General features: G+C 36.6%; 3 protein-coding genes and 1 pseudogene across 4 annotated transcripts; 2 read left to right on the top strand and 2 right to left on the bottom strand.

Moving 5' to 3' along the window:
- Nucleotides 1-766: 766 nt before the first annotated feature.
- Nucleotides 767-3,122, top strand: LOC121792013 (annotated as a pseudogene).
- Nucleotides 3,123-5,683: 2,561 nt separating this feature from the next.
- On the bottom strand, nt 5,684-8,068 carry LOC121792015 (LIM domain-containing protein WLIM2b-like). 2 transcript variants are annotated; one of them, XM_042189804.1, is made up of 6 exons: nt 7,866-8,068; nt 7,546-7,722; nt 6,698-6,797; nt 6,583-6,617; nt 6,405-6,494; nt 5,684-6,117 (listed from the first exon to the last, which is right to left on the bottom strand). In XM_042189804.1, the coding sequence occupies exons 2-6, from the start codon at nt 7,678-7,680 to the stop codon at nt 5,902-5,904; spliced, it is 576 nt and encodes a 191-aa protein (XP_042045738.1). In that variant the 5' UTR covers nt 7,681-7,722; nt 7,866-8,068; the 3' UTR covers nt 5,684-5,901. The 2 variants fall into 2 exon arrangements, with proteins under 2 accessions (XP_042045738.1, XP_042045737.1); XM_042189803.1 differs by having other exon boundaries at nt 7,546-7,734; nt 7,866-8,067.
- Nucleotides 8,069-11,255: 3,187 nt separating this feature from the next.
- LOC121792014 (uncharacterized protein At2g39910-like) lies at nt 11,256-14,486 on the top strand. Its single transcript, XM_042189802.1, has 8 exons — nt 11,256-11,380; nt 11,453-11,993; nt 12,086-12,172; nt 12,614-12,804; nt 13,071-13,266; nt 13,429-13,493; nt 13,682-13,783; nt 13,893-14,486. Exons 1-8 carry the CDS (start codon nt 11,340-11,342, stop codon nt 13,975-13,977), a joined length of 1,308 nt encoding a protein of 435 aa, XP_042045736.1. The 5' UTR covers nt 11,256-11,339; the 3' UTR covers nt 13,978-14,486.
- A 7,201-nt stretch (nt 14,487-21,687) lies between these two features.
- On the bottom strand, nt 21,688-25,757 carry LOC121792012 (coronatine-insensitive protein 1-like). The gene is made up of 3 exons (XM_042189800.1): nt 24,946-25,757; nt 23,441-23,948; nt 21,688-22,738 (listed from the first exon to the last, which is right to left on the bottom strand). The coding sequence occupies exons 1-3, from the start codon at nt 25,440-25,442 to the stop codon at nt 21,938-21,940; spliced, it is 1,806 nt and encodes a 601-aa protein (XP_042045734.1). The 5' UTR covers nt 25,443-25,757; the 3' UTR covers nt 21,688-21,937.
- Nucleotides 25,758-26,582: the final 825 nt, after the last annotated feature.

Consider the following 26,582-nt stretch of genomic DNA (forward strand, 5'->3'; position numbering starts at 1 on the left):
AAACATCCATCCATTATCGTATGTGCTGAATATAGGGGTAGTGTGATGTCCCCTCCTTAAAAAAAATGCAAATGTTGCTTCCAAAATTAAGGAATGTTTGAAGGCTTTTTTTGAGATACTTTGTTGCTTACGAAACTGCATGTGTATGAAATTCTTGACCATTTTTGTAAGTTATTATCTTTGGCGCTAATTTCTAAGAGAAAAATAATCTAGTTTGGGAAGAAACGTTATTACCTAGTTATGGACAATTAACTGAATTAAATGAAATTAAATGCTAATAATAACCATATTAATATATACTAATGCAGTATAACAAACTCTATTTAACAATTTCATAATTAAACTATTATAAAAAAATGAAATTGAAAAAAATTACAAAATCAAAATAAAATCCTACTAGCAAATAAATGAAAATAAAAAATATAAATAGAAAGACAAACTAAGTACTCAATCAATGTAGTAGTACATACAATTTGGTAATTAAAAAAACTAAATAAATAGTGTTGATCAGAGTAGGGACTATTTTTCGCTATATCAACCCACTTAATTTTTTTAATTATAAAATCAATATATACTTATTTAGTACTTGTAATTACAGTTACATTTTACCTCAACAAAGTAATTAGTTGATCCATCTTAATTTTAACCCAAACAATTCTTCTCTGTTATTAAACACTTTCTTCTTCACCGACTCTCTGCATACTGTGAATCGCCATTTCTTCATCTCTCTCAATCTCCTTCTCCACCACAATCTCAAATTCGATCTTTTACATGTCTTCTCTGTTAATCTAGATCCCGCTGAATTCAGCCAATGCTGCTCTCATGATCAGATTCGGATCCCACATTTTCGTCTCTCCCCATCCACCCCCTTTTCAGCCCTAATTGATCCAATCATTTCGAAAACTCCTCACTCCCCCAAATCAATTCTTAAATTATATACTTCAATCGTTAATTACCCCATTGATTTGATAATTTCCCGATCCGATCATCAGAACAATGTCCGCGATGAAATCCACGGGCCGATTCTTCACGATCGGGCTGGTGACATCGTGGTACTCGTCCAACATTGGGGTTTTGCTGCTGAACAAGTACCTGCTGAGCAATTACGGCTTCAAGTACCCGATTTTCCTGACCATGTGCCACATGACGGCGTGCGCGCTGCTCAGCTACATCGCCATTGCGTGGATGAGGGTTGTGCCGATGCAGACCATAAGATCTAGGGTTCAGTTCATGAAGATCTCCGCCCAGCTTGATTTTCTGCACCTCTGTTGTCAGCGGCAACATTTCACTCAAGTACTTGCCGGTCAGCTTCAATCAGGCCATCGGCGCCACCACGCCCTTCTTCACCGCCGTCTTCGCCTACTTGATGACTTTGAAGAGGGAAGCGTGGTTGACTTACGTGACTCTGATTCCCGTGGTCACTGGAGTCGTCATCGCCAGTGGGGTATGTATTGATCGGTTTTCTCCTCTTTTCTGTTTGATTTGATTTGGGGCTTGCTCTTGAAGAAAATCTTTGATCGATTATATGAACTGCTTTGATTTCGTATTGGTGAGATGATTTTGTGATAGTGAATTGTGGGATTCATATAATGGAAAATGATTTTGTGGGTTTATCGATTAATAGAAGGGGTTTAAATTGCAATTCGAATGATAATTGGGATTGAAAGATCTTGTGTTATTTCTAGCTTCAAAGGATATAGTCATTATTCGGATTAGTTAATCGAGTGCTATCTGATTTTGGTTCGACTTCTTGCTGTTAGGGTGAACCGAGTTTCCATTTGTTCGGGTTTCTCATGTGTATCGGAGCAACAGCTGCAAGGGCACTGAAATCAGTGGTTCAGGGGATTTTGCTTTCTTCTGAAGGGTAAGCTTCCTCTTGTTCGTTTACCTGTTAATGATAGGGAAGAGATCCGTGTCGTTTATGTGGATTTCTGAAAGATTTTCTTTTTCATTGAAGGGAAAAATTGAATTCCATGAACCTGCTATTGTACATGGCTCCTATAGCTGTTGTGTTACTGCTTCCTGCTACACTTTTTATGGAGGAAAATGTTGTTGGTATTACATTAGCATTAGCTAGAGAAGATGTCAAAATTATTTGGTTGCTGTTGTTCAACTCTGCGCTGGCGTATTTCGTAAATTTGACCAACTTTCTGGTCACAAAACACACCAGTGCTCTAACTCTTCAGGTATTTTTTGCTTCTTGTTCATATGCCATAGCTTTTCTCTTATCAATTCTTAATAATTGATCAACTTTTGGTGAAATAATTGTTATCAATTCTCATGTTTTCTGAGACATTTACTTTAGATTCATTTTGGATAGAATCTTTTCCCTCATGTATTTCTGAGTGTGTGTGGAACATATCAAAAGCTCCTAGGTGTCTAATAGATGAAGGAATCCCATAATGTTCCATCTTGCGGAAAGCCTTTCTAAAATCTTCCATTTCACCTAACACTATCGTTGGTTTGCTCGTACCTGATTTTGTTTTGGATCAAATTATCTTTTGTTCGTGTATCATGAATCATGATCTTGTATTGCACAATACCATGGCTATGTGAAAAAATTGTTCGCGGATCCTCCAGCTAAAACTGACCTGGTGTTTCCTCGATGAATATCAGGTGCTTGGAAATGCAAAAGGGGCAGTAGCAGTGGTGGTCTCCATATTGATCTTCAAGAATCCCGTCTCCATAACAGGGATGCTTGGATACTCCTTACCGTCATTGGTGTTGTCCTCTATAGTGAAGCTAAGAAGCGCAGCAAATGAAAGCGCGGCTATCAACAAAGACGTCATCCATATTGTAATTTGATAGACCTTGGCCCCGGGAAGACGTATTTTTGCCCAAAGAGCCAAGGAGGGAGTGCGAGAAGGGTTCGACTCGTACCAGCAGTAGTGGACTAGAAGTTTAAATAAGTGACTCAAATGTCTTAATTTTTCCCAATCTTGGCTTCTCAAAGTAAGCTCACTTTTACCTTAATTCTCTTTTGGGAAAGATTTCATCCATTTACACAGCTTGTGATTATAATTTTTTTACAATGTCAATTAACTATAGACATACACAGAGTTTAACAATATGTTATCATCCTTACTTCATCAAATGATATATGAAAAGAATACTTTAGCCGATTTTGTTTGTGTATTTTTTGTGCCTAATTAAAGAACGACGTCGTTTCTTTCAAGTGGCGATTCTCTATCAATTTTATTATTTTATTGTTCTTTTTGTGGTTTTGAGTTTGATAAGTACTAAACTGCGAGGGATATAATTGAAGAAATTCCTATCAATTATTAAAAGAACTATTGTCCATTGATTTTAGACCACCTTTTGTCTAACAATTCCAAATTTAGGGTGAGTTTCGTAAAAAAAATCCTGAAAATGGCAACTTTTATTTAAGTAGATTCTTTGAATGGACAAACGCCAATAGCATTACGTGTTTAAAAATTTTTGCTGTTCCAAGCATAATCAAGGCTCTTAGGAAACCATTTTTCCAAATTCACCACAAATTTGATTTTTTTTCCTTTATGATCTATCCATTAACCTTTCCCCTTGGCCAGTGGCGGACACAGTAAGGAGGGAGGAAGGGCTTAAGCCCCTCCCAACAACTCTTTTTTGTGTTTTTTTCTACTTCAATTTTTGGAAAATATTTCGTATACACTCTTTAGCCCTTCCCAAGTTTATATTATTGAAGAGTAAATCATCAAAATTGAAATGGTAGAAGGGGCTGAACTTTGGAATCAAAAAATTGCGGAGGTGAAATTACATAGATGAAAATGGCTCCTTGTTTGAAGGAAGAAGAAGACGTCCCTTTTTAAAAAAAATTAATAAGTGGAGTAATATAATATTATTTTATTCTAAAAGTTTCCTCGTGAATAGTGTAGAATATGTGGACTAGTTAAGCTATAATAATTAATAACTACTCTGTTAATATATCCACACATAGATTAAAAGTACAATCAATTCATAAATTTAATTTGAAAACATTTTTTTTGTAATAATAGTGCTGCTATTAAAATGTTAACTGTGTTCAATTTCCATTTAAGTAATGTAATAATTCTAAATTGATAATATAGCTTTTAGTACTATACTATTAATCATTCTGAAAGTATATACAATGTACCAAAATTTCAATTTAGTAGTCAAATTTTTGTTGTTAATAGTTACATCAATGATAGGCTATAGTAATAATTTACTAGTAATTGATATTTACTCTATTGAATATCTTATAACCTTGTGTAAAATAGAACATTTCATTATTTATTTGCAATAGTAATTTACAAAAAAATGATAAGTCTAATTATAATAATATACATTAAAACTTTAATTTTCTTTAAATAAATTGGCCGACTATTATTTGATTTGAGTTTAAGATGTTAGAATTGGAGTTTGGTTCAAATTAGATTCATATATTTTTCTATCTTTTTTTATATATATTTGCAACATAGTAATATATTGATTTATGCATTATAATAATTTTTTATATAATTTTTTTTATCATTTTTATAGTTGTATTTGTGATTTTTTAATATATTATTAATTTTTATTATATTTAGTGTTTTATTTATTGAATATAGTATATATATATATAGGGTATAAATGCAGCCCCTACCAATAATATTTTCTGCGTCCGCCACTGCACTTGGCTCTATGCCACCTTTTTATTTATCTAGTACTTCATCCGTTCGCGAATAGGAGTCTCATTTATTTTCGGCACAGATTTTTAGAAATGTTAAGAAAAATAGGTGGGAGAAAGTTATTGAAATATGAGTCTCACTTGTATATATTAGTTTTAAATGATATGTGAGTGGAGTGAGGTAGTGGAATGTTGAACCTCTTTACCATTTATAGTAAATATGAATCGGGACTCGTATTCACAGACGAATCAAAATGGAAAAAACGAGACTCCTATTCGCGGTTAGAGGGAGTATTTCTTAAGAGGTATTGACATGCACTTTGAAGATCCATTTCATTTTTTTGTTTTTTTTTTGACATGTGTTATACTCGAACGTCACATGAGGATCTATTGGTGGAAAGTTGAATGTCATCCAAAAAAGATTTCTATTTTTGTAAAGATTCAAAAAAGAATAATTAATTTCTATTATTTATACTACTATTTTAAAATTTACCTATAAATTATTCAACTACTAATTTTATTTGATTTTGCATCCATAGAGATCAATGTTCATGCTGATCAATGTGGTATTTAACTATTTATAGGTGGGGATAAAGAAGTTGAGATATTAAAAATGAAGTAACGGCTAATTAAAGGTGGGAAATTTTTTAATACGATTCAAAAAAGAACAATTAATTTCTATTTTACATAATACTACTATTTTAAAATATATCTATAAATCATTCAACTATTAATCTTATTTGATTTTGCATCCATATAGAATTCTGATCAATGTTCATGCTACCATTGAGGGCCAACAAAATGAAGTCGAAAGGGCTCAAATGCATTATCCAAGTTGCTTTTCTTTTTGTCGAACTCGCATTGAGTTTCGAAAATATCCTGGATAAGGATACTACCTCAAGGTACCCGCATAGAGGGCCCGTCCTTAAGGTCCCTCGATGATCCTTAGATATCTACAAAACGTCTCGGTACCTACTAGGTGTCCTGAGGATTAGCCGGGCCGTGTCACTTTGCCAAACTTAACGCACAATAAAAATGAGGTAATGTAGGGAAAAAACATAAAACAAGATTGGCAAATTGTTTGAATTTGAATGTCATTAAAAACAGTGAGGGGAAATACAACTTCCCCCAAATTGTCACCAGCAATGAATGCATTACACTCAGCAGTAGTGAAAGTTACCTCAAAGTTGCAGGAATCGAAATCAAACAGAAATATGTCGAAAAACACACCCACAAAGGCAAGCTCATGCCGATATAGTAAAAATACTGAAGGCGCCTCATGTTGAAGAGTCAGGAACAACAGCAGTCGGGCGTTTCATTGATGCAGACTTGAGCACATGGTTGTAGCTCCCCTTTTCTTTGAAGAGCTGCGAAAAATGGGGCTTGCAGTATAGGATGCCGTCTAGGGCAGCATAGTTTGATGGAGTTAGAGAGCATCCTCCGTGAGAACACTTGAAACAAGACTTGTGGTAGCTCAGGCTTTCAACAGTCACCTGTAAGAAATGGTGAAATGAGGTGCATTGTATTATAGTCCCTTGTCAGTGTTCGAACTAATAAAATACAAGAAAAAGCGAACATCTTTCTGTCAAAAACTGCACAGCAACGTATAATATAGGTCGTAAATGCACACAGGGAACGCCACATGCAACGTGAATATCTCAGGGCCTCAAAATGTTCACTAAGAGTAAAGGATTTAGCCAAATCAGAGCTTTGCAACAAATTTTTCAACTTCGGTTTGCCTCAAATGTCACTGTATCGGATGTTTAATCGGTATTCATACCTTTTCAAGTGGGTAAGCTGTTTTACCGCACGTTGCACATTTCTCTTGTGTCCCAGAGAACATGCCTGCAGCCTTGCTAGGTGATCTTGTCTGTAATTTCAGAAAAACGGAAAAAGAGTCGGACCGTTTCTTAAGAGCATGGTAAAAACGATATAGACCTAAATTTTGGAAATTTTACCATCTCAGGGGTTAACTTCTCAGCTGACTTTGCAGCTGTACAGAATCGTAACGGCACTGATTAAACAAATGAAAATGAAAAATCGTTAAAAGATAAAGAGGAGTTGCAGCCTTACGTGACTGAAAGTTCTTGGTGAAGCTGCCAGTCTCCTTGAAAAGTTGTTCATAGTGAGGCTTGCAATAGAGAACACCCTCCATCGACGAATAGCTGCTCAGCTGTGAAAACGGTGGGAAATTCAGGATTCAGTATACATGACCCTTAGGTGAACGAAAGGATCATCATATTATTATCTTCATTAGAAAGCAATTGGTGCAACTTTCACACTTCAAATGCCCAAATTTACTCATTCAACAATTCGAGTTTCTCCCTAACTGATCACTAATATCTTGACATATACACCGATGATCCAAATGATATAGAAATCATTACTTGTAAAGATGAAAGGCGATCAATCGAACAATATGGCTCCTATATCACATGCATTTGCCAATTATGCATTGCATTTGCCAATTATGCATGATAAGAAGTTTAACATCTTCCCAGAGAGATTTTTACCATGAATCTTCATTCAAACATCATATAATTAATACCTTTAAAATGCTTAGGCACAGTTCATATGATGCATTTGTATTAACGAGTGAATTCTCTCTTCGGAACAACCAATTTATATATGCAGATGAGACCCAAACAAATAATAACAATTGCAAGAAATCACAATTAAACTCCCATATCCCAAAATCACATATAAATATGGTAGCAATCACATCATTTGCTACCAGATCATCCAAATACAAACTTGACAAAAAGGCAAATCATGAAACATCAAGAATTAAAAGTCTAAACATAGAAATATGATGGATCTTGTATAACTTCTTCCAAAACCAAAGCAGCATACAACAAATAATTGAAATCAAGCACCTTGATTTGATCTCAGAAAACACACAACAATGAGAGAGAAGCAACCTTGAGGGTTCCTTTGCAATGGGAACACTTGAAGCAAGATTTGTGATAACTAACACCATCAGCAGACAACAATTCCACCGGATAAACAGTCTTCTCACAGGCCTTGCATTTCTGCTGCGTCCCAGTGAAAGACATTGTTCTTCTATACCTCTTTCAACCAACCAAAAATTAATAGATCTGTAACAGTCACTGCAAAAAAACTCCAAATCAAGCAGTGATTTCCACTGTAATAGCTGATCTACAGCTTAGAGTGAAGGATTCACATCAAAATGGAGTCTTTGAGTGAATGTTAAAAACCCATCTGGTCAAAATTACATTACCTCGAAAGAAGAGGGAAAAAGCAATCAAGGTGCTTGACGAAAAGCCGTAAAGGTTCAAAATTGGTGGATGGGACTCCCCACCTCGAATCTCACTTTAGTTATGCGTTCTCGACAAGGGAGAGAGCACGAGATGATGAAGAATAATGATGATTGTGGATAGAGAGAGAGAGAGAGAGAGAGAGAGAGATATCTGCGGAGTTTGACTCTTGTAATGAAGATATTCCTCATGTCAACATGTTCTATTTTGTCCTGTTTTTTTACGGTCAAGGGCATCCGCAGCTTGGTGATTTTGGTGCGTGCCGTGGGTGCGGAACCGAAGCGAACCGAACGACGGGTTGCGATTAGGGCCATTAGGCTACGGGATGGGGGGGTCGCTCGCGGGGCGGGGGGAGGTTGGCGAAACGTTTTTATTTTTCTTCGAATTAAATGATGGATGTCGGGTGAGATAATTGAAAGATAATAGTGAAAATACGAAAAAGAAATTTTTGCTAAAAGGATAAGTATGTCATTTTGCTTTAGCGTCTCGATAAGGAATGCATACACGCCTAACTTGGATAGAGAGTATAAATAGCAGTTCATTTAAGATCAAAATGAATTCGGAGAGGCTAAGGGGCGGATGGGATGGGATGCTACGAAAGTTCGAGGTAATGGGCTTGAAAGCCATTGCCACCCGTATTTTTTCGCTTATAGGACTTATAAATATGAATAGTGAATACGAGAAATTGATAAGAGATAATTAGACTATCATAAACTGTGAAAGAGATAAGGTGATCCATGATAGTTGAAAAGATTAGATAGATTAATAATATTATAGTACTGTGTTTTCGTCGATAGGAGCTACGGTATGGTGTCAAGCCCAACAAACAGTGGGAGAAATAGGATGGAAAAGAGATCAACGATGAAGTGCAACATGGTTGGTAAAAATGTTTGGCGGTTTCGAAAATGTGTGCGCAACTATTATTGATATTTTTTAGAAAAGATAAAGAAATAAAAATTGACTACTAGATAAATTTGTGGATGTACTACTATGAGTTGGTGTGGGGTCCAACTACTTGTTTTACTTGTTGGTGGACTAAAAAGAGGTTGATTAAAGAGAATAAAATCTTACTAGCCTTACTAAGGAATATCATTAGAAGTTATTTAATGTTTGGAAGACATTCTTTCTTCTATTATTTGGATCCACTCATAAGCCACCACGCCTAATTAAAAATCTCTATTGATCAGTCTTACACGAGTAGTATATTAATAGTGGAGTAGTACTTCTCTATTTATGAAAGTGGGAGAATTAAATAGTTACGCATCTTGAATTCTCTACCTCCAGGTAAGAAAAATGTTTACTTATTAATTTATTGTAAATATAATTTACTATTCATTTTACACATTGTTCTTAATTTTCGTATTGAAAAAAAATACCTCTATTATCAAGGAACGGAGGAAATACTTCTTTTGAAGGTATTTTCATAAAAAAAAATCTTATATATTTCATCCTACAAAATTTGGACCCGTTTGATATGGTAGAAATGCCAAGATATGGATTTGTATATGTGTATTTCCATTTGTTTGGTAGAAAAGATACTCCTATCTCATAGCCCGCATTAAAGCACGAAGCCCATCTAGGCCCGACAAAATCCCCCTATTTCATACGTTTATGTATTCAACCTTGTTTTCAACTATGCCCTTTTATTAATTCTCTCCCCACTCAATCTCCCCTCCCCATTGCCGCTCATTGTCACCCATGGCAGTGCTCTAGTTGAAGGTGGTGGGTCTTCCAGCGGTGTGTCGTCGGCTTGCTATCTATCCCTGAAACTTTGCCTCTCTCCTCGATGTGTGCAGTAGTGTGTCCGACTGGAATTTGTTACCTCCGGCGGTAGTGAGAGGATGTCTCTCAACGATTGCCGCTGTAACCTTACCAATGTCGCACCATTCTTTTCCGTCGTCAATTTCTCGTGACGAGTACAGTTCTAGATCTTAGCCTTTTCGTCTATGTGATATGTCCTTTGTGAGGCAAAGAACGATTTAACAAGTGCTATGGCTCCCCATTTGTGCCTAAATCTGATCTGGTTCATCTGGATTTTAAGTTACTATACATGATTTTTGGATTACTCAATACATTAGTATCTTGTTGAATTATTGATGAAGAATTTGAATAAACTTCCCACTGATTAAGACACATAGACACCAATGAAGAATTTTAGCAAATTACTCCTTATTACCTTATGCTACAAAGATAGCTGATTTTTTAGATCAAGGACAAGTACGTATTTTCAATTGTATCTATGATATAATCTTGATTACTATTTTATTTAGCAAACAACAATTTAAATTATTTATATGTTCCTAATCTTGGTTTTAGCCCGCATTTCTTATCACGAGTTGCATATCTTATTATATCCTACTATGCTATCAAACAAGCCCTTAGAATATATTCACATTCAAAAGTATTTTGTATGGACATTTTAATCAAAAATTGAAATATTGAATATTTCTTTGCAATTATTTTAGAGTTAACATTTTTATTAAAATACTATAACGATATAAAACAAAATCGAATATTAATACGCAAACAATGTGTTAAATAGGGGTATCAAATTATATTATGACGTAATTAATTCATGTTATTGAAAAGTTAATAACATAAACATTTCATGGGGGTAATTACATGTTTCATACAAAATGTTTTACCTTTGTTTCAATTTAGTACAAAAAATATTAAGTTTACATATTTCATACAAAAAGTTTACTTAGTATTACAAAATAATACATTCCGTTAAGTCTCTACTAACACTGTTACTGCCAATTACGTCATACATACAAAAAGTTTCATCAATGTTTCAAATTTGTACAAAAAGTTTAAAATTAAAACTTTCCATTAATTATTTTAAACACAATTATTTTATTACTCACAAAAATGAAAATACATAGAAAAAAAATCACAACTCTTCACCATCAAATTAGCGAATTGCATTTTATTGTCGAAGTTTTGTCGTGTAACAATGGAGAATACAACTAAAAAGATATTGAATCTTTTTTTAAAAAATTAAATATTACGTATTCGCTGTTTGAAATTTAAATTAGTCATTTTGTAAAAATGAAATATGGACTTATTTTATATTGTGTTTTATAAAGAATACAATAAAAATAGAGTATATTGAGATATATATTTTTTTAAAACCACGATCAATTGCTGGAAGAATTGATATTGATTGTTATTTTTTTAGAGTGATTAATTGTATTAAATCTCTAATTATTCTTTTATTATGATGATAAGTTGGACAAATTATAAACTAACTAATGATATTTAAAATATTTAAGAGAATGTATTAATTTAAAACATTAGATCAATTTTTTATATGAAATATGTAAATTTAATACTTTATTTTATTAAATTGAAATAAATGTAAAATATTTTGATCAAATATGTAATTACCCACGTTTCATCGAACAAGAAAGGTGCAAAGTGCAGACCAGTCTTCAATGGCGAATTTATCTTCTTCCCTTCTTCAAGATCTCATCAGGTAACTTCCATCTCTGTCTTCTTGAGGGTTCGGTGCGACACTTTTTTGCATCTAATTTCCCTAATTCTGCAGATTATCAGAACCTCTGAAAGAATCACTCCTCAAAACCCATTACGCTCCGCCAGAAACCTACGCCACTTTCTCCGTTAAATCGGAGCTCATATCTCTGTTTCCAGACGCAACAATCTCCGACGCCGCTCTTCCAACCAAAATCAAAGACTTCGCCTTGTGCTGCGCGGCTTTGGCTTCCGCTTCAAACTCCACCTCCCAACACCTCTTGTGGATCCCCAGCGCACTCTCAATCCGCGCCGCTTCCGCTTTGGAAGAATTCTCGACTGCTTACTACGGTGATCAGGATGACGCGCACGCCAAGTGTTCGAGGAAAGGCGTCGCCGAACTGGAGTTGGATTTGCGTGGTGCGGCAGATAATGGAAAGAAGCTTTTGATCGTGCTCATGCCGGAGATCTTTCCATTGCTGAAGGATAGAATTAAGGAGAGTGCAATTGATGCTAAAGACGAGAATGATGGAGTTTCAGCGGCCAGCGCTCGGGCTCCAGTGGCCTCAGCTGTTTTGGCTGCCTATCAGCTGAGATGGATTGTTGAAAAGGCCATTGTGTGTGTTGCATTTGTTGCTATTCTTTGTTATTGTGAAATTGAAGGAAAAAATGAAGTTTCTGATGTTTTTGTGCTTGTTAATTGTTATAGGTGGATGCTCCATATATAGGGAAGCTTTGCTTGTTGATGATCCCGTGTTTGTTGACAGCGCTTGATCACTGGTCTCCAGAAGTGAAAGTAAGTAATGTAGTGGATGTTTACTTCTTACTTTTCTTATATTGTTTCTTCATACATTGTTGTCTTCATACTAAGTCTGTAACCTGCTGTGTTGTTGCCTTTTATGCTTGCCAAGTACTTGTGGTTCCTCCTCGGGACTTTTGTGGATAGCTAATCGAACTTTGGGGGTACCTATATAATATTTGATTTATAAATTATCTCAATTTTGGAGCCAAGACTAAAATGAGTGAAGTTAAAAAGGTGTACCAGAAGTGATTGTATATTTTCACTCTTTCAACCTTTAGTTTAGTTTCGTGAAATGGTTTTGTACATTAATCAAGCTTGGTTGTGGATCTCTGTGTAGTTCTTTAATCCTTTCCGGCATCGTTATACTTCCATACTTGACATTTCTGAAATATTTCATTGCTTCTTTAAACTGAGCCTTTGGGTTTTGCTCTTCAGGGCCAAGGCATGATAAGCTTTATACACCTTGCGAAAACAGCAAATGCTGCAGAGATTGGTGGATATGCGGATGTGGTTCTCGATGCTTGCTGTCAAAATATTGCTTCTGATGATGAGATATGGCACTATGTGGTGGAAATGTCGGTACTTCTCATCGCTTTACTTCAGAAGAATAATCCTCGTAGTTCATGGTATTGATTTTATCGCCTGCTTATGTCCCTCGTTCTATCTATTTAGAGAATTCTTCGAACTATTCATTAGAAGAGAGATAGAAAAAAGTAAACAAAAAGTATGCCTTTATGGAAAGTCACCTTATCCTCCTTTTAACTGAGATGCAAGATTTAATTTGTGGATTTTTATTTTATCTTCAAGCATAACCTTGTACGTTTAAAAGCTACCAGACCTATTGGCATATTTCTACCGATTTCTTGTTCATTGACTTTGTTATTTTATCTAGGTGTGAGAAGCTGCTAGGTGAGATGTTAAGCCATTTAGAAAGGCAACCAAGAAATAAGCAGCGGCGTGTTGTGTGGCTAACACACAGCGAGCCTTTGCTCAACACTCTCGGACTCGTACTGCTAGCCCATTTTAGACGTATTTTCCCGCTTTTCTTTAAGTGGATGCATGCTGATGATGACGAAACTGTTTTATTGGTAAGACTATCTTTTAATTATTTTATGTATTGTGGGAACCATTACTTTTTTATGCACTTCTTAAGACCCTTAACTTGAACCATTTATAACTCATTTGGGTATGCTTTTAACTCGTTGTTCTAAAACTATCATTGTTCCTCATATACACCTTCCTTACTTCAGGTTCTTGAACGTTTGATGGCTGTCGTGAGACTTACATGGATAAGGAATTCTCCACACATAAAAAGGTATTCTTTTGAGCTGTTCCTCGTAGCTGTAATATGAAAACTTCCTGAGCATCATGATCTGGAAGTTTCTATGTAGCTATTTACTTTTCATTTTCCTGACAGTTTATGTTTTTAGATCTTCAAGCCTCCCTCTATGGTGCTCTGATCTTATCAGTTTTAACTTAATAATGTTTATTATTGTCTCTCAGGTTGATTGACGAACTCGTAACTCTATATAAGGATGCAGCGTTGAAAGTAGCTCGTGAAGATATTCGATCACTAACTCTTCAGATTCTAAAGCTGATCCAGACGTGAGTTTCATGCTGTTTATAGTGTGTAAAAATTATTTTCGGTTTCTTGTCATGTTTTCGTCCTACATGGATTTATATTCTGCATCTTTATCCTTCTGTTGATTTATAGGTCGAAAAGACAACAGTTCGATGCAACGTGGTTGAAGTATAAAGATGACCCAAACTTAGCACCTCTCGTGCCATCCTTAACCTAAAGAGATCGTCTATTGGTATACGCTCATGCCTTTCACTCCCTTGAGGTAAAATCAGAAAAAATACGATTTGTACATCTGGAGTTCAATGATCACATGCCCCATTGGTATACGCCCTGTGCATATACAGTGGCCTCAATTCAACTATGCCGAGAGAAAGGTAATTTGAGACGCCAATGCCACCCTTCGGAAAGTTGCCACAGACTGTTGTTTGAGGCAAAGCTGAAGACTTTAGGCACATTACGATGGCTGCTGCACCCCCATTAGGCTTTTGCTGGTACGCAGGCGAAAGGCTCGTTGCTACTTTACCGAGTGTGAAGAAGACCAGAAGATCTTGATGCATATTCGGACTCTGCAGGCCTTGAAGATGAAAAAGAAGTTTCTTCCACAAGGAGAGCTTTTTATTTTATTTTTGGTCTTGGTGTTTCTACCATTTCAAGAACCAACTTTTGCAAATTGCAATACAACTTTTGTTGGAGAAATTTTTTTCATAATATATTTGGGTTTCAATATCTAAATTCTTTTAGCAGAAATTAGAAGATACATCCTTCGTCCATGATTAAATGACTGAATTGAACTTGACACGAGTTTTAAGAAATTTGACTTTATGAAGAAAAGTGGATGACAAAAAGTAATGGAATATGAAATTTTTTTAGATAATAGTAAAAGTATATATATATTGAATCATTTCAAAGACTGGTACTCCATTTAGCTTAGAAAGAAAGAAAGAAACGGCTTGTTTCGTCCCAACTAAGTTGAGTCAACTTTTGAGAACAGAAGTTAAGAAATTGTGTTTAATAGTAGGAGAGGGGAATAAACTATAAAAGATAATGAGAGAATTAAGTAGATGAAATAAAATAAGAGTGATTGAATGTTTTTTTTAAATAGAAATGACTCAATTTAATTGGAACATCCCAAAAATGAATAGGACTCAGTTTAGTTGGGACCGAGGGAATACTAAAAAACTGTGATAGTATGAAGACTTTAGGTATAAGCAGCACGACAGGTGGAATATTCCCCTAGTGACAAATAATGTGAAAAGAGGTTGCAATAAAAATGTAAATAAAAATTATATGTGAACCACAATATTGATATTAGGGGATCTATATAATTTTTAGAATGGCAAAAGATGCTCCAATTTAGTGGATTTCACCCTCACACTAAACAATACCGTGATGTGATCAAATCTTAATGCAATATTAAACGCTTCAATTTTTTTGGGGTAATTATCAAACGGGTCCAGTGACTATCCTCACGCTAATTTGTAGACACCTCAATGTGTGAGACAGCTGACTCAAGGATTTAGAGCTGCTCTATACTCAAAGGCAAGAAATAATCCCCTAACTATTTGGTTAAAGATGAACAAGTCATATGCCTTTAAGGACGCTAATTTACATAGAGAACCAACACTTTATAAAGTAATATTATTGTTAGTGTCTCAATTAAAATTATAAGATACAAGTAGAAGCGTCCTAAAAAAGGTAAAAGATTCAGATAATTTGCCCTCACATAGTGACGCTTTCTTTTGTGTCATAAATTATGATTAGTTTTAAAAAATTTCAAATGCTACTAATTAAGTACGTCTCAATATTTGTGTCATTTAAAGATAGTTTTTTTTAGCTTACACTTTTATTTAGTCAATGTAATAATGGTAAACGGTTATACAAGTGCACTATTTTGACTTTCATTTTCTATCTAGAGTGTCCACAATGGTGGCCTTCAAAGGCCACCATTTGTGGCCCGGCCACCATTTGTGGCTCTCATGTAGCCTTTGTAATGGCAAATGTAAAAAAGTAAATGCAAATTCAAAGGGCCACCAAATGTGGCCCTCTAAAATGTTAATTTTTTTTTTGCTTTTTTTTAATGTTATTTTTTAATTTAATTTAATGTTATTAAATTTTAGTAGATTAATAATTTGGATAATAAAAATAATTTAATAAAGAGAGAAGTAGAGACAAATTTTCGTCGTACTATTAATATGGGAAAATTCTACAACGAAAATATTTTAAAAACACAACATAATAATAAAAAGAAAAAAACGCCACCGCTTCCTACTCGGTGGCGTCATCGGAATCCGGCACATCTTCTTCACCTCCTCCACCGCCGCCGACACCGGCCCCACTGCCGCTTGCTTCGCCCGTCGCCGACCCATCGGAGAAGCCCAACTTCGACCTCAACCTAAGAATGAGGTCGTAGTACATCATCTTGGATCTCCATACCCCGGAGAATTACCATCTCCACCTTGCATTTTTTGTAGTGTTTGAGAGTGTAAAATGAAGGGATTTGAAGTGTAGAATGAAGTGAAAAAATGGAAATGAGAGTATATATTTATAAAAAAATTTCGAAAAAAAATTTATATTCCGCGGCCCAGCCGCGATTCGCGGCGCTTGCAATGGGAGGGCCGCGGCTCACACGGCTCAGCCACGTGAAAGCCGCGGTCGTGGCTCAGCCACGCTTCTCGCCTCTCCGCCCCGGCTCTCGGCCTTTGCAATGGGGGGCCGCGCGCCGAGCCGCGGGCCGCGGCTCCCCATTGTGGACACCCTTACAGTGGGAAAGAAGTTGCAGGAGTTTATAAGGAAAACTTTCAGACACATTGTTCAATTCCATTTTCTTTTTAAAAATGTCTAATTTAGTAGCTTAAAACTCAGCTTTTATATGATGATGATGATGATGATACGATGATGGTAATTATGATAGATATAGACTTTTACATATGAGATACAACAAAATTAACCCACAAATCTAAATATATCATTTTTCTTTTTATAATAAAATGTTTTAAACTTTCTTCAATATTTCTTGTCTAAATAAGACATCTAAGATCTATTAATCACTTTATTCCGCTTTTGTTAAACTCCTAGATTTGTCAATTAATTAATCAAGAGAAAATAGTTTTTCTTAGTAACAAGTAATCAATGTACAATCTTGTTTTTAAAAAAATTTAAATCAAAATATGCACTTTCTATACCAATCCGGCAATACCAATACCAATTTGGAAATTTCTTGTTACTTCACTTTGGAATTTGAGGACATGCATTATAAAAACGTTTTTGAAGTGTACTTGATAATATATTTACAAACCCAAATTAGCAATATTAATGATGTAGTTATTGTAAAAGTTGTTCTTCAAGACATCCACTTTTGCAGTATACTACTATATAATATGGGGTCAAATTTATTGATTTTAAAAAGTTAATAAATATTTATGTGTTTCGATTCAAAGAGATAGTTTTAATTGAAAAAAAACTATTTAATGCTGAGGCATATTTCAACCTTCCCAAAATTTGACTTCGCACTTGCTTACGCAAGAACATGTACACTATCAGATGGTTTTTGATTAGCTATCTATAAAAAAATATTTGAAAGTAATTATTTTTTCAAAAACTCGAAACTAATTCAATGGTTGTGAAATTTTTTAAAGTTAATTAACTATAGTGAGAATTGAGAAGTTTAGACTAAGTCAAATAAACCGTGCATTAATATTCACAGAATTTAAATATCCGGGGATTTACTTAATTATAAATGGAAAGCACAAAATCTTATTATCTACATTTACCTTATATCATTCTCAAATTTGAAAATAATAAATAAACAGAGAAAATTGCATTATAGGTAAATTTTCCGTATTTAATATCATTGACCAATAAACTTAACATTACTCCTCGCCTCAAGTATAAAATATCATAAGCTTTCTTCAATTTTTCAAATCGAAAATATCAATCATTGAACAAAATGTCTCGTACATTTTCTTTCTTGATGCTCATTGGAGTTTTGATTCTTATGATGACTTAATCTCTAGCTCGTGATTTAGATGAAGATGCATTGGATTCTAATACATATGAAAATAATGAAGACGAAGAGATGTTATCGAATATAGAGTTGCTCAAGCACAACCACCGCCACCGCCTAGGTCGTCACGCTCCCACTCCTCGAAGCCATAGCTCACCAAGAAACCATCGCCACCACGCTCCTCCTCCCCAACACCACAATCATGCTCTTCCGCCTCAGCATCGCCGCCATGCTCCTCCTCCCCAACGGCACAATCATGCTCCTTCGCCTCAGCATCGCCGCCATGCTCCTCCTCCCCACCATCATGCTCCTCCACCGGAATATTTTTAAAAGTGTATCATTATTGAAGAAAACAAATTTAGTACTTTGCTTGTTATGTTAACTAGTGTAACAGTTGTGCTATGAACACATCTTTAAATTATTTTTATATTCAATCCACATCTACATTACATTTTTCTAATGCCTAGTTATTAAAGAAATACCACTACAACAAAAAAGAAAGGCTGAGGATATTTTTTATTGTTATTAAGGATGTTAATTTGTGTTTCTAATTATACAACCAACTCTTTATAATGTGTCCTTATTGTTGGTATTCCAACTAAAATTATTTGACACAAAATGAAGCGTCCTAAAAAGCAAAAGATTAAGATAATTTGCCCTCGACTTACGGACGCTTTCTTTTGCGTTCTAAATTATGGTTAGTTTTAAAAAAAATTAAACGCTAGTAATTGATCTCAATTTTTATAAAGTGTCCTTATTGTTGGTGTTTCAACTATACTATGCTTTTGAATTTTCATCAATAATGTTGAGGAGGAAGAGCATGACTATGATCATGATGTCTTGGAGGATGAGCATGTTGAACATGCGTGTGGTCGTGATGAGGAGGATGAGCATGCCGACCATGCGTATAATCGTGATGAGGAGGATGGGCATGGCGGGCATGAGGAGATGGGGCATGGTAGTGAGGAGGATGAGCATGTTGGCAGTGGTGTTGGGGAGGAGGGAGTATAGTATTAATTTGAAAGAGAACCTTTTTTCAAAGAAAAGGAGATAGTGACAATTTTTTGTTAGACAAGCTAAAGTGAAAAGTGTGACATCTATTATGAGACGAAGTGAGCAGTATTATCGGAGTATATGGCTTAACAAAAAGAAATGCTTGATAATTAATAATTAACTGAAATATTTTTTCGTGTTTTTTGAGACAACATAAATATTTTCTTCTTGGATTTAGTGTTTGAGTGGTGAAATTGAAAATATCTTAGACAATTTCTATTGCTCAACAGAACTTGACTTGATTGGCAATATTGAAACATAAAAAAGAAAATGAGGCATTTTCTTGAATTTGGACCTTTGTTTTTGTCTTGTTGAATGCTTGGCACATTTGCAAGTGGGAATAAATTTGGTGAATATTTAACTTGTTTTGAAATTTTGGTTGTGATCTCGTGTATTCTTTGGTAGGACATAAGAAAGTTGGAGTCAAATCTTAATCATCCACATTTCTTTTTTTGACAAAGCAGAATCATCAATCAATATGTTTAGAGCATCCACGTCCGTGCTCTTGCCAACGAGCACGGATGTGGGCCCGGATCCATTTTTACGCCCTGCTCTTAGGCAAGAGCACAACACCCACATCCGTGCTCTTCCGCAACGACAAGCTCAAGGGTCCCACCATTCCATTATTCAATTTAAATAAAAACATTTCCACAGTATTAAAATGCATTAAAAATAACTGGAATAGTATTACAAATTACAAAAAAATTAAAAATTACATAATTAAAATCCTAAAAATTAAAATTTCATAATTAAAGTTTTTAAAATTAAAAATTACATAATTTAAATCCTAAAAATTAAAAATTACATAATTAAATTCATAAAATTAAAAAAACCTACTACTCGAGGCCGAATTTCGCCCAAATGTGTTTGATTAGGTCTTCTTGTAGCTCAACGTGGGTTCGGGTATCGCGCATTGTGTGCATTGTTTCGATCCTCTCACCCACCGTCGTATGCACACCTCGGCGTGGGGGAGACCTCGCGGTTGAGCTTCCGGCTTCATCCTCGTCGTAAAAGCTAGCCGCTCTCGGTCCTTCGTCGCTTATAATCATGTTGTACAAGATAATACACGTGTACATGATGTCGTCGATATTTTTCACGTACCACAGCCGAGACGGGGTCTTCACAGTGTTGAATCGGGCTTGAAAGACCCCAAAAGCTCTTTCGACGTCTTTACGAGCAGACTCTTGACGCTGCGCAAAAAGAACCCGTCTCGGGTCTTGCGGGTTGCTGAGCGTCTTCACTAAAGTCTACCACCTTGGGTAGATACCATCAGCGAGATAGTAACCCATGTGGTATGTATTTCTGTTGACGGTGTAGTCGATCGCCGGTGCTATACCATTCAACACATCATTGAAGAGTGGTGAAGAATATAGCAAGTTCAAGTCGTAGTTAGATCCGGCAACACCGAAATATGCATGTCAAATCCATAGGCGGTCGTCGGCGACCGCTTCAAGGATAAGTGTTGAGCCGCCGCCTTTGTTGCCGCTTAAGTGTTGCCCCCTCCAAGCAGTCGGGCAATTCTTCCACCTCCAATGCATGTAGTCAATGCTACCAAGCATACCGGGAAAACCATGGACTGTTTCGTGAAGACGAAGCAACCGTTGGCAAAAATCGGTGGTGGGTGCCCGAAGGAATTCATCCTGAAAGCTGAACGAACGCCCACGAAAAATTTTTAAGGCATAGAATTCCAGTGGACTCACCGACATGCAAATACTCGTCGAAGAGGTCAGCCGTTTGCCCAGTAGCAAGTTGTCGGATGGCACACGTACACTTCTGCAACGCCGAGAGACTTTACCGACCGACTGCGTCTGTACTTGTTTGAAAGTATTCAACACGGGCGGACAATGTGTTGACAATACGCACAAACAAGCGTTTTGACATGCGAAAACGGCGCCGAAAGTAATCTTCCGGAAACCGCGGCTAGTTGGAAAAATAGTCAGCAACGAGCCTTTCGTTGGCTCCCTCCCGGTCACGATGGATGTATCGGCGAGTTGATCTAGTTGGTTGAGGAGGAGGGGTGGGGGTATTCGCTGCGACATAGGCTTCATAGGCGGCACGATGTTGTTTATAGTATTCTTGTTCTTCGCGCTCCGCTTCCGCAATGAGATGGGTGAAATCCATTTAAGGGTTTGAGTGAGATAGGAAGATGTAGATATAAGTTGTATGAAAAAATATGAATGGAAGATGATTTGATGTGAAAAATAGATGATGAATGTGTGTATTGTGTGTATTTATAGATGATTTTGGGGATAATAAAAATAAAAACAATAAAAAAAATCCAGAAAAACGGTAAAAAAACCAGCCAGATTTTTGGGATTCTGAAAATATATTTTTAAATTTTTTGATATTATTTTTGATTTTTTAAAAAAAAATTGAATTTCCAACGGAAATGCCGTTGGCTAATCAGAAGGAGCCACGTCAGCTGCTCGCTGGCACGGACGTGCTTGATGCATCGAGCAGCGCCGCGCCAGCGGTAAGAGCGCAACGGCAGCCAGCGTTGCCGTGCCGCTGACACAGACGGACGGACAGCCTCCTGCTCACCGATGCGGATGCTCTTAATAACAGTTTAATTTGGATGTTGGTTAGAAACAATTATAGAATTTTTTTATTCTATTTTTATACAAAAAAACATACTCAGAAGTAAAAATTAACAAACAAGATAGAAACAGTTACAGAACAAAAAAAAAGATGACAAGTCGAAAACCACTACATACAAAAAACAGCAAACGAGCACAAGAAAATGGAAGTAAAGAGGCAATTAACATCCTGCCATTATTGGCTAATAAATCATCAATAGAGCTCCAAAATAAGTTCATGTTGACATATACTATTACCAAATATAGAACAAAGATGACCAATCACATGAAGCAATTAGAATGTGGAAGAAATCAAACATTTAGCTATTTACAATTTATACACAAATAACAACATCCTGTTTTAGCCCTACAGAAATCAGATTATTGAAGTCACTTCTACAAGGCAAAATTTATTAGTTAAAAATCTCTAGATCAAAGTTCAGAAAAAGTGGAAGAAGAAGACATGATCTATAGACAAGGCAATTAAAGAAAGAAAGAAAAAAGAGGAAGTGTGTATGCAAACAAAAGTAACAAGAAAGTATGATTCAAGGTGCCAAGGGCCTCACAGTTGATGGAAAATCTGTTCTCGGGCCGGCAAGGGACCAATACGCGAGTATGTGCGCTGGATGCTCCGCCACAATCGACCCTCCTTCCAGGTCCTGCTCCATGACTTGTCTCGATGGTATCAGCTCTATGTTCCAGTTCGGCCTCACCATTGCCAGCAGATCCCGGCCATTTGCTGATGCTCGATACCCCTGCACCCACAAGTACCTTAGAGAAGTCAGCTGGAGGGCTGCCATTGCCAGTGCACGCTCGCTGAAGCAACACCCTCTCATCTCCAGCTTCTGCAGGCTCGGGCACCCCTTTGAGAACTCCAACAGGCCTTCATCCGACTCTCCTACGTATCCCAGAAGCATCCATCTCACGTTGCGGCTGTACTGGCCTATGTACCTCAGACCCACGTCGCTCAGGCCACCATGCCGTAGATATAATGCAAACCTCCTCAGTTTATGGCACCCCATTAATAGAGACCGGACTCCATTGTCAAGAGGGAGATCTGTGATTCTTTCCTCTCTGTCCAGTAAGACCAACCGAAAGTCGCATAGGTTTTTCGAGTATGTTCCCATGCACTCCAGTGATGCATTTGTGATATCGGACACGTAAACAGCCAAGTACTCCAATTCGAGACATCCTTGTGCTAGAGCCATCAGTCCTCTCTGAGAGACCACACCTTCGACATCTTCCATGCCTTGTTCATCGGCTCCACGCTCTATCCTCAGTCTTTTCATTTTCTTGCAGAATTCACCCAGAATCTCCAATCCTCTGTCTCCAATGACGTTTCTTGTCTGTTCCATATTGTCATTAAGGTCAGTTTCATTTGCACAAGGAAAATAAATATTGCTACTTCAATCCATTGTATTTACTTAAAATATTATTGTCAGCGAGAATTGAGAAAAACAGAAGCATGATATCAAATTAGTGTAGTTAGATCTACTGCTCATATAAGTGAATCCATCTGCACAAGTCATGAACTTGCTCGAAAGATAACAACTACTCCCTCCATCCCACTCTAAGTGACACATTTTCCTTTGAGATGTCCCACTCTAAATGATACATTTCTAAATATAGAAATGTTACTCTCTTTGCTTTTTCCCTCTCTTACTTTATTCGCTCTACTTTACTCACAAAACAACACTACATAAAATCCCATGCCGAATTAGAAATGTTCCACTTAGAGTGGGACGGAGGAAGTATTAGAGTTCAGGTGAAAATAACAAAATGAAGATATTCACATAGAAATGTCGAAAAAACAAATGTCAGCAACGAAATAAAGCATTAAAAAGATCCATGCATATAGTACCAAGAAGCCACTGTGTGATTAAGACCATGATATTACAAGTACAATACCGATAGGCACTGTATTTTCAACAAAAAAATTGCATATAATCTAATGGGGCACTTCTTCAGACAGATATATCTAGCACATTAACATTTTATCAGGAATAAGGCATATATCTCAAATGGCAAACACAAGCATTAAAATTTACCTCAAGAATTTCCAGGTTAGGGCATTTTTGCAGTAACTGATAGTGGCCTTCAGTATCCAGCAGAGCATAAAGGAGATCCAACTTTTTAAGTCGGGAAGAGACGGGATATACAATGGGCAATTCTGTTTTCCCCAAGTAAGTAAGACCCAAGCGGCATAGCTTACTAGGGAATACAACGTTGGAATACCTTTCCAATTGCTCATTAAAAACACCTTCACCAACCTGTCCTGGGGGCTCACTAAAAGATCCCCCACAGAACTCTTCCAACGAAGCTGCTGCACGGAAGAAACCTATAAGGTCTGAGACATCGCAATCACTAATTTTCATTGAGGCCAACTTTGGGCATCTTCTTGCTATCTGTTCAAGATCTCTAGATCTGACTTTCACGAGATCAGTCATGTAGAAATTCAAACTTTCAAGAACTGTATTGTTCATTGCAAACTCATTCAGCCAATCTCCGTCTTTCTCAATTATTGAGCTCTCTTCCAAAAGCAAGTTTCTCAAATTCCTACACAGAAGAAAAAAATGTTTAGATTGAGCACACAGATTTTCAAATTCTCAAACTAGAGTTAGCACTTGCAATCCACAGTGCAGTAAAAATGATAACTTTATCCAACTTTTAATGTAATTTTCCTTAGTCTGAATTCATCAAGTGATATCAACTAATGAACCTAGCAGAAAGTCAACAAAATCTACCATTGTTAATATTTCTTTATTACATTGGAGCTAATAATTATATGAAATGCATACACATCATAAACAGTTCTTCCTTGACCATATAGCTCTACCAAAGAAACCTTTTACCATAAACATTCATATTTGCTGGGTCATATTTCATATCTACGCCACAGCACTTTGCAGAAAATAATTCCTTAGAAATTTTTAAGTCTAGTCATTCGATATTTCGATTCGACAAACATTGGTATGCATGAGTTTTGCACAGTTATAACCTCAAACAAAACTTTTTCATAAACGCTAACTGAAACCGAGCTTTCGGTTATAACTAGCCTATTCGGTTTTCGATTATCAGTTAATCGATAAACGTTTAACCGACTAACCACCACTATAATCATCATGATCAGCAAGCTTGCGATTATACCAGTGAACTACTACTATTTGGCGTAAAATCAAGATTTAAAATGAATCCGACGAGCTGACTTGGACATAAGAACTAAAAACCGTCGCCATATCTTATTGAAAACGAAAAGTCAAACTTATGCATCGGCAAAACAAATCTGATTTGCTTTCTCAAACAATTCAGATCCAGCAACTACCAGCTAGCATCACCTCAACAATATTAAATATCAGAAATTCATTATGTAACTGTTTTCTTCCAAAAAAAAACACATGAAACTCTTCCCAGAGATCAGCGTACTTCAAAAAATAAATTAAAAAACGGAAATTAATAATATCAATTGATGAAGGCTTGAAACTGAAATAAAAAATCAATTCAAAATTAAATCAGATAAAAACAATTAGACAGAGTAAGGGGCTAGGGTTTGTACGTGCAGAATCGGCCTAAGAGCAAAAGCCCATCGGTAGAGAAACCGGAGCACTTATCCAGCCTCAAAACTTCGAGAACCTTCCCGTGCGACTTAGCGAGAAGTTCGAGATCTGAATCCTTCACAATCATACGCCGGAAGTGCAGCACCTTCATCCTCCCAAACGACCTGATAATCTCCTCCACCCAAGGCGTGACGAATCCGCCCCAATCCTCGGGAATCAGGTTGAACATAGCGGCGCGTGGCTTCCCCTTGAGCTTCAGCGACTCCAGGCGCGGGAAGCGCTGCGACAGCCGCTGCGGCGTGGCGGTGTAGCACAGTGCCATCGTCACGTGCTTGCGCGTGATGGCGTCGATCTCGTACCACCGCTTGCACACCAGCGACACCGCGTCCCGGTCGCGCGGGTCCTGCACGTACGGGATCACGCACTCCCCCACCGTGTGGTACGCGCCTCCGCAGGCGCTGAAACCGTTAGGTCTCTTCGATTCCCTCTCATCCATCGCTTGGAATCAGCTTCGCCTACATATTCAACATATGAAATCAACGATTTGGCTGCGGAGAGCTGCCGGATTGACGAATTCGTCGATCGATCGGAGTGGAATGAATTGGATGAGCGACGGCGAGATCCTGGCGTGGATTTGTGGATTGATTGGAGAGTGATTCTGCTGTGGATGAATGGGAGATTAGGGCAATAGAACAGAGGGAGAAGGGAAGGTTTTCACTTGCTGAAGAAATGGGAGCTCGTGGGAGTAGGGTGGGTGGTGGTGGGGTGGAGAGGACAAAGGAGGCGACCAATTGGGGAAGAGGATGGCAGACTGACACCTATCTAGTTGTGTATATAAATATAGTAATGCATTTATAATATAAGTGTCATTTTTGAAATTATTTTTATACGGAGTATTAATTTTGTAGATATTAATTTTTCTGTATAACTGAACTTAAGAGCATCCACGTTCACGTCCACGTCCACGTCAATGTCCATGTCCACGTCAATGTCCATGTCCATGTCCATGCTGCATACTCAAGGGTCTAACCATTCTATTATATAATTTAAATAAAAATAGTTTAATAATATTAAAATAGATTAAAAATGTCGGAATACTATTACAAATTATAAAAAAATTAAAATTTACATAATTAAAATCCTAAAAATTAAAAATTACATAATTAAAATCCTAAAAATTTAAATAAAAACATTTTAATAATATTAAAATGCGTTAAAAATACTGGAATACTATTACAAATTATAAAAAATTAAAATTTACATAATTAAAATCATAAAATTTAAAATTATATAATTAAAATTCTAAAAATTTAAAATTACATAATTAAATTCATAAAATTAAAAAAAAACCCACTACTCGTAGCCGAATTTCACCCAACTATGTTTGATTATGTCTTCTTGTAGCTCAATGTGGGTTCTGGTATCACCCATTGTGTGTCTTGTTTTGATCCTCTCGCCCACCGTCGTATGCACACCTCAGCATGGGGGAGACCTCGCGGTTGAGCTTCCCGCTTCATCCTCATCGTAAAAGTTAGCCACCCTCGGTCCTTCGTCAGCTATAATCATGTTGTGCAAGATAATACACGTGTACATGATGTCGGCGATATTTTTGGGAATCTGAAAATATTTTTTTTTA

This window comes from Salvia splendens, unplaced genomic scaffold (genome assembly GCF_004379255.2).
Source record: "Salvia splendens isolate huo1 unplaced genomic scaffold, SspV2 ctg995, whole genome shotgun sequence".
Lineage (NCBI taxonomy): Eukaryota > Viridiplantae > Streptophyta > Magnoliopsida > Lamiales > Lamiaceae > Salvia > Salvia splendens.

Excerpts from the sequence above, each read along its gene's own strand:
- LOC121792014 (XM_042189802.1), top strand. The coding sequence starts at position 11,340 with ATGGCGAATTTATCTTCTTCCCTTCTTCAAGATCTCATCAG. Across the intron at positions 11,381-11,452 it reads CTTCTTCAAGATCTCATCAG|ATTATCAGAACCTCTGAAAG; the intron begins GTAACTTCCATC and ends CTAATTCTGCAG. Across the intron at positions 12,173-12,613 it reads ACTGGTCTCCAGAAGTGAAA|GGCCAAGGCATGATAAGCTT; the intron begins GTAAGTAATGTA and ends TTTGCTCTTCAG.
- LOC121792012 (XM_042189800.1), bottom strand. The coding sequence starts at position 25,442 with ATGGATGAGAGGGAATCGAAGAGACCTAACGGTTTCAGCGCCTGCGGA. Across the intron at positions 23,949-24,945 it reads CTCTTAGGCCGATTCTGCAC|GAATTTGAGAAACTTGCTTT; the intron begins GTACAAACCCTA and ends TCTTCTGTGTAG. Across the intron at positions 22,739-23,440 it reads CTAACCTGGAAATTCTTGAG|ACAAGAAACGTCATTGGAGA; the intron begins GTAAATTTTAAT and ends AATATGGAACAG.
- LOC121792015 (XM_042189804.1), bottom strand. The coding sequence starts at position 7,680 with ATGTCTTTCACTGGGACGCAGCAGAAATGCAAGGCCTGTGAGAAGACT. Across the intron at positions 6,798-7,545 it reads ATTGCAAAGGAACCCTCAAG|CTGAGCAGCTATTCGTCGAT; the intron begins GTTGCTTCTCTC and ends CCGTTTTCACAG. Across the intron at positions 6,118-6,404 it reads CAGCTTACCCACTTGAAAAG|GTGACTGTTGAAAGCCTGAG; the intron begins GTATGAATACCG and ends CATTTCTTACAG.